Here is a 12,988-nt window from a genome sequence, read left to right on the forward strand (position 1 = left end):
TGTGTTGCCCACCCTGTCGGTCTTATTATACACTATATGTAAACAACATTGCAGTCGAATTGAATAATATTGAAATTGATGCCCCACACTTAGAGGGAAATGTGGGGGCTTCTATTATTTACAGATGGTGAAATATTAATCTCAAAAACTCCTGCTGGTCTACAGTGACAATTGAACATGTTCACTAGGAGCTATTAATAACACATGAACTAAGACTATTACCTTTTCTTTAGATAACCTGCCAATTTACCATCAATTTGCCTATACTGTCAAGGAGACTGCTTTTGAGGTGGTCGATAGATACCACTATTTAGTGATACACCTACATAAAAGAGCAAAATGGATAGGCCAAACAGCTAAAGGCATGACACCTTTAGGGAGATGAGATATGGCAGTGTTTAATTGTTCCAAGTGTTATGGTGGGTGCACACTTTTGCGTGCAACAGAAGTATATAAAATGCCAACAATTTCTGCTGCTGCTGCTTACGGAATTCGAATAAAACGTAATTAGAAAAAAAGAGACTACAATCTTGAAAAGTTTGCTGAGTTTTCCCAGCAGCACTCTGACTATTCTGACCGAACTAAAATACAGCTAAATGAAAGTGGTAACTATATTAGCTAAAACTATGGGATGTCCCAACATTGAGCCCCATTCTTGAAACTTGACATGATGTTTCATAAGCAAACAATGCTATACACATTCAGTGACTCAACTATATTAAAAGAAAGCTTGCTAACTTGGGCCTGTCCAGTCATTAGAATAATATTTGTGCATATGGTTTAATTTATAAAACTGCAGTTTACATTGTGTATGAGGAGGGGTATTTGAAGGCACTGTGGGTTGCTTGAACCCATAAAAATGGTAGCGTACTTGAGAATTAAATGTACTGCAGTTCTGGAAAAGTATTAGTATAGTCGATGTAACAAGAATACAAACAGATGTAATGACAAACATGAGACTAGCCATCCTACCACTGTGTAGCTCTACAGCTCAGAAGAAGATTCAGTTTGTGAACTGTATGTACTGCGAAAGGTCACAGTATATTTTGGTAATTTTCTGTTTATCTGTACATTGTATGGATGACGTAGAAGGCATTATCTCTTGACGTTACTAAATTAACATAATGTTAGAAGTATTAATGATGCAGTTTATCTTATATAAACAATAATGGATGAGACCAGTCTTGAAACCATTTGGCGACTCCTTTAGAAAGTCGGGACTATTTGTTTAAATTTGGTATCTCATATCTATGCTAACTGATTGACCAAGTTCTTACATATCCCAAAGGAAAGGCCTAAGAAACTGGATACATGAATTGCAAAGAAATCCTAACTTTGACCAATTTTGTGATTTTACATTGAATTATAATGAAACATATGTATATATTTATTTTTGGATTTAATTTGTTTTTACTTGAAAAGTGACATGTACTGATGGATATTATTTTATTGTTACTATGTTATGCCTCTGCTGCAATAAAGTATTTAAATTGATATGTGTTTTTACATGGCTGGACTAGCTTACATTGGTGCAGCCAGTCTGTATATATGGTCTTACTGTGGCATGATTTTTTTCCCCCACTGGGCATGATACAAACATGATAAGTATTGTTACATATTAGAATGGCCTACAGTAATGCGGCCAGTCAGGATATGATTATTTACAGCAGCATGGCTTTAATGCCAAAGCCAATGGGAATGTGTTCTTAGATCAGGACACTGGCATATATTCTTATAGTATGATTGCTGGCAAAATGCAAAAAAAGAAAATGTGCAATTTTAATATGAGAATCCTGCCATATATGGGAGCATCCAATCCAGCATGGACATGTATGGGCGCAGTGAGCATGAACATCATTTTTTATATCGGAGTGCTGACATACAATGAGGAAAGGCATCAAGAAAATGCTCGTAGACTTATGAAAACATGTTTCACCAATAGTGTGACTTACATGTTTTCATATGTTACTCCACAAAGGTGATTGCAAGTGTTTAGCTTTTTACGGAGTTTTTCACAAAAAGTGTCCTGTAGAACGCACACCTTTAATCTATAATTTTCAAAAGGTTCTCTTGGGAAGAGCACGCTCCCCCAACACAACTACCAAACACGTGTTGGTTGTTCTGGGCTCCCTTTGCTGTGCTTGTTCACTAATGCATATGCATAACACGTTTAAATTCCCGAAAAAATGATAATAATTTTTAAAAACATTAACTTGTTTTTGACATATATTGCCAACAGGCAAAATTGTGTCATGGCATGCCTTTATTGAATGAGGGATTGTCCAGGGAACATAAAATTACAATTCTCCTTAATGCCTGCATCATGCTCGAGCCGCCAATCCAGGTCTGTCCACTAGCTGTGACAGTGAATTTTGAGCACTACCCTACAAATATCTCGATGAGCTGCCAATATAAAAAACAATCCCATAGAGAACAAACCGTTGAAATGCATCTCACCCTTCTGTCAACTATCTCTGAGAAATGACTATGTGTGTGCTCTCATTGCATGTATGTTATGTTTGTTCCTACACAGACTGGTCAAATATTTATCAAAGAAGACCTCTAAGCTCACCTTCTTTTGAACGGTGGGGCACCTTGGACTCATTCTCACACATCAAGCAATAGGTCATTCAGAAAGTACACTTTTAAAGGCTCAACAGGATGTCACCTAATTTTAAGGGATACAGATTACACAAGTATAGGCAATAGGATCATTCCACAACTCTCATAGAAGGTTGTCCTACTTGGAACATCAGCAGCACTCTTTTAATTTGAAGCTGGCAATACAATCACAAAAATCCATGATAAACCTATTAATCTGTATCTGTGGAGTTATCAGACATAAATGAGGGTGTTATGCCATGCACTTCTTACTGACAGAGGTCTTAAAACACCTCCATTGATTCATGGTCTATGTATGAATTTAAATCCCTATTGAATTCTCTCTGACTATTAAAACTTTAGGCTTATTGGTATATCAATCCAGGTATTGGTCAATGCCTTATCCTCCAGGATTGTATCCATACTCCCATAACCAATTCAGGTAGCACCTGCACCATTCCGACAGTTTTACTCTTGCCTTAAGTTTTGGTTTTCAGAACATCACTAGATTCACATTGGCTAATTGTAGGGGTCCCTGCAACCTAACACAAAAGGAGCTACATGTATCTGATTGTTGCGTTTTCTTTTGCACACCATGCCATGTCTGAGCTTGTATAGTCAATTGCATACCTTAAATAAAACGTTCAGACCCAATTCAAGGACATGCCACCTTTTATCAAAACACAAACCGATATAAGGTTCAAAGAATCTCTTATGGGATTTAAAAGCACACAACCAAATAAGTGTGATAATGACATCTTATCTCTTATAGTCTTTATTTGCAACTTCTGTGATGCAACAAAACATGAAATTGCTCAAAGAAATGCACACCACCATTTTTTAAATATTTAACAGGCAGGCATAATGGACATATACAAATCAGAGTACAAAGAAAGGGAGTTTTCTTTGTGATTTGGATTTTTGTCTCTGAAGATTATTTTGATACCGGGGTCTGAATGGTGTTGTAAGCTGAATGGAAAGCACATATTCTAAGAAGGCTCTTTACAGAAACTGGCACGCTAGCGGTCCATTCTTTACTGGCACAATTGCTGGGTGTTGCAGAGTAGTATTTTGAAAGTCCATAAAATGTCTTATTGGTATTGGGACTCTCTTCCTCACTGTCAAACATGTTATCCACAAGTGTTTCAAACCTGTTTTCTTTTCATTCAAAACCTTCATAGCCAAGGATACTTGGAGCAAGCAGTACCGTTTATTGTATCATAGTGAACACAAGCACATGAAAGAAAGATGTGCTCCTGCAAGAATCCAAACATACATGCATGCAGGAAATGCAAAGACCTCAGGAGATCTACATAACATGTGAACCCACTTAAGTAGCAGAAGTGCTTTCTCTTTTTCCACAAATGAGTAACCTTTAAGAACATGAACTCCTGAATATGAACATTATACAGCATGCTAGTACTAACAATGTGACTTTTAACTTTTTTCAGATAATAACACTACTACGAGAAACTGAGCTTTGAAATCAGGTCCTTTATGTCCTGGTATTAGAGTTTTGTTTCTGATGGGAAATTGGGGTTTATCTCCATCCTTGTTGCATGCAAAGTTATATTTGTTCTTTTTCTATCTTTTAATGTGTCTGCTGTGATCAGTAAATTCTCTTGAATAGTAGCAGCTGCCCCCTCCATATCCATCCTCCCCCCTGCTTTTGAAAGTGAGCGTTGTGCACTGGGAAAAGAGTGTAGGACATGTTCCTCAGGTCTCAGCCAGTCTACACCACTTTTAATTCATCAAAAGAAAGTTAAGGTACTTTCAACATTGAGCATTCAGTCATTCCTCTGGTGTTGAACACAACAATTATTCTATGATCCATAAACACCTGCCTGTGATTTATCTGCAATCTTATTTCAACTCACCTCAAATGACATTTGTCATTACTACTGCTCTCATAGTAAACTGAACAGAGCCAGGAGAAACACGATCCCAATAACAATAGGAAACATCTCAGCCTCTTTGAAGCTGAGACCAACATACAGTAAACTCTGGACAGCAACTTCCGCACTGCAAAGCACCTCAGAGAGAACAGATATCAGCACAGAATTAATTATCTCCTCCAGAAAAAAACATATGTGTATTAAAATACAGCCCATGCATGTATGATCTTCTCAGGAAAGACAGTACAGTATTATTCTTCTTCATCACTACACGTCTAACAGATTATCACAATGCAGAATTAATCACAAGTGTACCATCAGACTACATTTCAACAACCAAAGGGGGAGGAATAACACACATACACAAGGAGTGCATTGACAAAAAGGTATTACCCTTGGGTACCATCTTGGACGTCCTATAGCTCGGCAATATATCCCAACATGTATGCTAACTTTCCTCTTTTCCTGAAGACCACCCTTATGCAACCCTTAGCTTGCAGGCAAATCTACAGGTGTAATACCAAGCCTTGTGGCTTTCCACCAATGATGACCATCCTAGACGACATACACTGTTGTTTTTATCAAAGTGCTGTACTTGACAAAACATATTTGTAAGTAAAAACGAAAACAAGAAAATCAACCTTAAGAATTTATTTGTCAAATTAAGTACAGCAAAGTATATTCAATAAAGAAACAAAGAACCCTTGAAGATGTCAAACTGCTCCTGGAGGAACATTAAAATAAAGCAACTAACACACTCTCAGCAAACCATCATGAGATCCACATCCGCACATTAATGAGGGTAAACACATATGGAGAGGGCTACACATTAAAGGGAATATTCTTCAGTCAAAATCCCACAATAGTTGCATATGCTCTCCATGTACCCTCTGGTGACCATATTACTGTTCTGTTCCCATAGTTGCCCATGCTGCAGTTGTTCCTAAAATCAACAGGATTCCATGGATTACTGTCAGACCATGGGAGGTAGTGAAGCTTGAGGACCTCCTCTCAGCCCTCAAAGCAACTAGATGTCACTCCACTTCCTCCTGCTAACTACAAATCATAGAGAAGAACTCCACATATTTCATGAGTGCATATCACAAACAATTGATAATCTTGCCATGAAAAAGTGTTGCTAGGTGGTATAACGTCAACCTCAGCAAGCACATGAAAGAAAATCAACAGATGTTGAAACCCTGGAGGAAAAAATATTATGTGAGTGAAGGTCAAATTTACTCACTACCAGAAACTCTCAATCTACAGAGAAGAGACAGTAAAGGCAGAGAACGGCCTCTTCACACAACACATAGAAGGCATACAACACCCCCATGAAGGAAACTTTCAAAACCAGTCAATCTTTATAGAACCCATAAGCATGAAATTCCACACTAACTCCATCTTAACAACTGTGCAACTGAATACATGCCATCTTGACTGACATCCCATGGACCAAAGATCATCTGCAGAAAAAGTCAAACAAAAAAAGCAACAGTAAATTATGGAAATAAAATCACACCACATAAAACAGCCTTATTGCCTTTGAAGCCTTTTGCCCTTTCTTTGTGCAGGTATTCATGAGCATAGTCAACTCAGCCAACTAGCAGATGACCAGACGATCTGTTCCCACCTAACATCTACAAAGCCACAATACTATTACAAGGGTTTGTATCCCTCTTCCTAGCACATACCTGTTTGTCCATAGAAGAAAATGCCATTCCTCAAGAATGAATGTTTGCACATTTTAAGTCGCTTTTATGACGGTAAAATATGGCGAACCGTAATGACGCCACAAGCCGCTGTTTTATCGCCAAGAATTGTTTCTCAACATAAAATCGTGAGATTATGACTTTAACAATATCATACATGAGTCACATCTTTGATTCAGATGAATGAGGGGGCATTGAATTAACTCTCTCTCCCAACTGGGATTTGCCAAAGAACAACACTGAAGTGTACACACCAAATGCCACCATCACTCTGAATATCTTTGTGGGCTTTGACACCATCAACCATGGAATCCTTCTACAAGGACATCATTGGAACATATAATTCTTGTCAACAGGACATATCCTACCTACACATCCCCATTCAAATCCCTCCTGTAATATTAACATTTGGGTACCTCATATTTCCAGACTGTCACAACTTCTCTTCAACATCTACATGATGCATACATCAACAACTATGCCCTCACTTGATAAAAATCAAGTCAGAAGAAACTGATTCTTTCAACTATGGTTCATTTTTTACACCATGTCATTCCTAACGTCTATGCATACAGCCTTCGGCATAGTACTCAAAAACCTGCAACAACGGCATTTCGAGAGGAATTCGGGCATAGCTTCTGGACCAGCTACCAAGAGTACAAAACTGATCAATAAAACTCCTACTAAATCAGGAACAACCCGCACTCCATTAGCTCCCAGCCAAACACATCATATACTTTGAAACCTAGTGCATCCCCATCATGTGTTTCCTTGGAAATGGCCTAGAAATTAATCAAAGAACTTCATCCTCTTTGCACCTATCGCAATGCTTTGACCTTGCAATGCAGCCCTGGTAACAATCGCACAACTCAACCAGAAAAGCCATCTGGATTAGTGATGAGTCAAAGAGGTTCCTCCTGATCATTCCTGGCAAACAACATTACTATCTTCATAGCAGGTGTCTACACACTGTGGAAGACAACCTGAACATCAGGAACAACAGGCACTCCATTAGCTCCAAGCCAAACACATCATACACTTTGAAACCTAGTGTATCCCCATCATGTGTTTCCTTGGAAAGGGCCTAGAAATTAATCAAAGAACTTCATCCTCTTTGCACCCATCGCAATGCTTTGACCTTGCAATGCAGCCCTGGTAACAATCGCACAACTCAACCAGAAAAGCCATCTGGATTAGTGATGAGTCAAAGAGGTTCCTCCTGGTCATTCCTGGCAAACAACATTACTATCTTCATAGCAGGTGTCTACACACTGTGGAAGACAACCTGAACATCAGGAAGCTCCTTAAAAAATGAAATGTCTGTTCACAAGGCTGATAGAGCTAATACGTATGCTTTGAATGTCCGCTCCAATCACATCAGTCTTACTCACGTAGTGCAATACAAACCTCATACTCAATGATCTCCATTTGAGAACAAAGTTTCAGAGATGAGCACTACTGAGACTAGGCTTGTTTGGGTCACCTTTGCCAGCCTTGCCTCCTTAGCAGAAAATACCTCAAGGACACGAACAGGCTGGGACAAGGAAAACTATAACATGGAGACTGCTGCAATCAGTTCAATCCATCCAGGAGCACTTGCCTTGCTGGAACCGAAAAGAAGCAACATGCCCAAACTAGCATCCCTCCCTACTGCCACCAGTCTCTGGTGCATCACTGCTAACCAACTCACGTGTCTCTTTCCACCTTAAACTACACATATGTGTTCCATTACTCTGAAGCCTAACACCATCTGGTACAACTACACACATCACTAACTCCAGGGTAGTCATGCAGAGTTCTCTCTCTCTCTCTGTACCACTCCACAATACTTCGAATTCCTACCCTTTGCACACCCCATGTCTTCTAGATGACCCGCTCTCCTGGTATCCCTGTGCTGTTGGCAGTCCTGGAAGGTTATGATACTACAGCTTACCCCTTTGGATATACAAATACCGCAAGTGTCAACACCGGGAACCACTTAAAAACATTCTGGTACAAGAAATGGGTACTTCCTGCAAGTACCTTCAACCCTTCCTGTTTTGCCCCTGCCTCTTCCTGTCCTCCAACAAACATTCCCTTACTTTTCCAAACCATGTGCTAAGAATCCACCAAAATGGCTTTGAGTGTGCTGTATACGACTTCTTTGCATTACATTTCATTGTGTGGTGGAGCACAGATCATTGGTATGGAAGTGGTAGATTGCAAATGTCTATGGATATTAGAAGTGTATGTCTGATGTATGTTACGTACTTTCATAATTTAATAATGGTTATCATGTGTAATGGTGAGAACATAACTGATGTCCTTTGGTCATGGCTTGAAGTGCATTGGGGCTTGTGTAGCTGCACTTGAAATATGAGGGTCGCATTGCACCCACTTCGTTTGTTTTTGTAGTTGTTGCACTGTTTTTTTTTATTTCTGTTCACTGTCCTCATTGGTTGAGGAATGTACCTTTAAATTTCATAAAGCTTAGGCGCATCAAATCTGAGGAAACAAAAGCACTAACATTAGTCTATATTGAGTTTCTACAGACATATATACCAGCAAGGATTCTACATGTAAAAAATTAAACAATAATAATACAAAAAAATATCTGTTCTCATAGGACATTAGCATTGACACAGTTACACAGACTGCTCTTGGGAGGGTACACAATTACTTAATGGTCTCTTTATATGTTATGATTAAGTTTATGAAGCTCTGGTTCTCTCTAGGCTAGACTACTGCAATAGCCTCTTTTGAATTGACCCTCTTCTTCTCTACGACCACTCCAGCTAGAAAGGGGCAGAAAGACTTGTCTTTGGTCGCAGGCCCAGGGACCGCATCTCTCCTGCCCTAAAAACTCTCCACTGGCTCCCAGTTGTTGCAAGGATCAAGTTCAAATCCCTCTGCATCATCCATAAGGCTGTCTTGGGCCGGGGCCCTGGCTATCTGCAATGTGCTCTTACTACTCTCCATCTAGACCTCTACGTTCCTCTGGTACCAACTCTCAGTTTGTCAAGCGTTTCATCAAACAGAGGGCCGAAGGCCAATCTCTTTCCTCAGCTGGTTCCCTCTTAAGGAAGAACCTCCCCCTTCCTCTTTGTCTTGAGCCGGTCCAACTCAAATTCCAGAGGCTCCTCAAAACTTTCCTATTCACCTCCTCCTTCCCTTCTTCTGTCCTCTGCTAAACTCTCAGTCACTGTGATTGGTGACTAGAACCCTTATGTGTCCTTCGGGGCCCTGGCCTCCCACACCCAATCGCCTTCAGCCTCTGCCTACACACTGCACTTGCCTCGGCACTTACTGGCCTTCACAACTGTAGGCCTGCACTTACCCATCTATCTTTTTCTTACATATGTAAGTTCCCTTGCACTTCCTACACTGGACACTTACACCTGCTGCTCACTCACAAGCATGAGCACTCCAGCACTTACCCCCCTCTTTCCTTCTCCTCTTTCTGCACTTGCACGCTCGGAATGCTCACAAGACCTAGTAGGTTTGTCTTTATCCTCCAGGATATTAATTGTTTTCTACCCCATGTTTTCTACCCCATGCTCCCTCCCTATTGCCAAGTAAACACAATTTACTTGATGTATGATCACCTAACAAATGCACAATAAAGAAATAAAGAAATATGCACCTGGGAAGGTATCACCCAATGCAGTGTCATCTTCCAAAACAGCACAGTAAATTAATTTTTTTGCAAGCACAGAATTGCAAGTTTAAGAAAGATTTGTAAGAGCATGCTCACAACTTTTAAATTAGTCCCTTGGATTTAGGTGACATTTGAGATTTGGTAGGCACATGAACAAACCAGTGCTCACAGTATGCTCATTTATGAAATTCCTGAAAGTCCAGGTAAGAGGTCATGTATAGAAATAACTCACCACTCAAGTGAAATCAGAAGCTAATGCTTTCTGAGCCAGCACTCCAAAAACAGAATGTGTCCAATTAGGAGATACAATCTCCATGCACAGAGGCTCATTATATAGGAACTGGGATTTGGAATACTGCTTTACAGCTTCCCTTTGATACAATGGATGACGCTGTGTGAAAACATTGAGAAACTAGTTGGGTCAAACAGGGTCAAGAGATTACTTGGGGAAAGCAATTATAGCACAATGGGCGAACTGTGAACCAATTACCAGCTGCAGTGCTGTGGTGGCAATGTGTAGTATCAGCAAGGCTACAATTGAAGCAGTGGTGGCAATAGTCATCTTCGTTTGTTGCTGGAAACACACATTTTTCTTATTTTATTTTTTTTTTGTCAGGAGACACATATTCTATGTGCATGTCATATAACAGTTGTTTTTTCATCTAAATAATTCCGACCCAAATTCTTTGCTCGAGAGTGTGGCCTGAGGACACATGTGCAGTTTGCAATGTACCTATGGTTGGGGGCTTTCTTTTTGATTTGCATCCAATGTGTGATTGTATTCATTTGAGTACATGGATAACATTCAGCCATTATAACTGGGGAAACATCAGCGTGATGACACTTGGATTAATATGAAATTTGTCCTCAAATAAATCACAATTTTCCAGAAAACGCTGGCATGTCAGCACTTAGAAGATGAAATCACACACATGCACGCACGCACACACGTGCGTGTGCACAAGCACACACACGCACACACACGCGCACACACACATATGTGTCCTTTCCCCATCTGCGGTGGCAACACACTTTCTAATCTATCACTGAGACGGAAGGAGGTTGAAGCCACTCAGATTGTGGAATTTTGGCGATCGTAGGGGCCATGAACATTTTACGGCACACAATCCTATTGGTAGAGTAAGTAGAGAAACATGCTAAGGAAATGATTCTAACCAATGGGGCGTGGACCAATCACTCGCACAGCCAGATCTATAGTTGATATATTTCCTTTTATTTTGGTCACACAAACAAGGTAAGGCATATGTGTAAATTTGAGGCAACAGAAGTAAAAAAGGATGAATTGCTACTTTAACAAAAGTTTCATATGTTGTAGTAATACAATAAGTTTATTAAAATAGAATTCATGAACCTTTCCTAACACAATGAATTCATATTACATATTTGCAGTATATCTAACGTATTAAATGCAGTATTGTCTTCCGGTATTAGCCAATAAGTGGGTAGAGAAACATATATTACCACACGAAAGATACTGTCGTATGTGCAAGAACTCTTCCTTCAACGAAACAGCTATGCACCTTTTAACAGCCTGCCCTACAATGCTCGAAATATATGAACAATGTTATGGGAAAGTGGTCCATAATCCTGCCCACATAGAAGAGCCATGGTTTTGGCATCATAGCTTAAATTCAACGTCTATAAAAACTCAAACAGCGATGTATAGCATATGGCTGAATATCGAGAAATCTTTGGCGATAAGCATCTAGTCCTATAACAGTTAAATTACGCTAATTCGAATAGGACTAGGCAGACCTAAAGTATATATCATAAGTCCTAAAAGACTGCTTCCTCTTATTAGGTCTATGAATTTTTGACTTTCACTCTAATGAAACTAGCTGAAAGTATATACAGCTCTTTAGACCAGGAAAGGGGAGACACTGATTAGTGTAAATCCTAAGTAATATGACTACACGATGACAAATTAACTAGATACATCACTGATAACTTGATCATAAGAACAACTTGTCTTGAACTAGGAACATATGTCTCCCCTTGTCCCGTTTGATTTTGGCTTGTTTATTTTTGTTTATTTAATATTGTTTGATTTCTTTTTTTTGATGTTATATATTTGTATTTTATTCTTTAATATACATATGTGTAAAGTTTATATTCTAAACTGTATCACATTATTATTAAACACTATTCACAAAATGCAGTATTCACAACCCACTGTATTCAAAACGTATGAAGAAAACATTGATCCAATACAACAGGAAGGACTAGAAGATGATCTTCCGCATTCAGCATGTCACAAGGTCCCCAAAGAGTATAACAGTCATCTTAGTATGAGGTTGACATGGCGGGTGGTGAATGAGTGTATGAGATAAAGTTAAAGCTTGATGAATTTAAGACCATGCTTTTGTTGTTTCTTAGCAACACTAAACGCATTATAATGTCTGTAATACAGGATGTTCAGAACGTTTCACAATTTTTCATAATTTGATTTAATTTGTTTTAGGTGCTGATGCTGTAGAAGCCCAGTGTAAAAGATTTGAAGTGCGAGAGAGTGAAAGTGGCAAGGTGTTGTTTTCTGCAGATGAAGATGAAATCACCATTGGTGCTGAGAAACTCAGAGTAACAGGTAACATATCACTCTAAATCTTACATCCCATCAGAACAAGGTGTTGTCAATGGGCATTCTACATGAGCAAAGAAATAAAACCTTTTGTCTGCCATTATGTATTGTTTGAACAACTGCAGAGTGATGCATTGTGTAGAAGTCACATCAGCAGACCCATAAGGTTTATCATAAGGTTTATCATTTGGTTCAAAATGTATTAAAGTGATGGTCTTTGTTAGAATGAGCTTAATCCCACACGTGTTTAATGATCCTATTATTTAGTCTGAATCTTCATTATTTTGATTAACCTAATCCTTGTCCAATCAACTAATAATACGATTATTCATCTTAGGTGCAATTGCCCCTTGCAAGACCCGGCTCTTCAAAGAACATTGCACCAATCGTTGACCTATCCACTCAACCCTATGTATTCCCCTCCATAGCTCTCCACCCTACCTGCCCCAGCGCCACCGCTATCCTGACACCCTGCACATAACATTCATGTTGTGTCTCCCATATACAGCACCCCATTTCTTTCCAGCTTGGTTTGTGGATTATAAAT

At 39.3% G+C, this 12,988-nt stretch overlaps 1 protein-coding gene across 4 annotated transcripts in view; it reads left to right on the forward strand.

The window, feature by feature from the left end:
- The window catches only part of SGCZ (sarcoglycan zeta), a 6,780,780-nt gene that overhangs the window by 6,226,825 nt on the left and 540,967 nt on the right, over positions 1-12,988 (forward strand). For all 4 annotated transcript variants that reach the window (XM_069631598.1, XM_069631597.1, XM_069631596.1 and 1 more), the window contains one exon: positions 12,325-12,447. In XM_069631598.1, coding sequence (XP_069487699.1) covers positions 12,325-12,447 — 123 coding nt within the window. The remainder of the gene's footprint in view (positions 1-12,324; positions 12,448-12,988) is intronic.

The sequence above is a fragment of the Ambystoma mexicanum genome, chromosome 6q (genome assembly GCF_040938575.1).
Source record: "Ambystoma mexicanum isolate Mex_15411 chromosome 6q, UKY_AmexF1_1, whole genome shotgun sequence".
Taxonomy (NCBI): Eukaryota; Metazoa; Chordata; class Amphibia; order Caudata; family Ambystomatidae; genus Ambystoma; species Ambystoma mexicanum.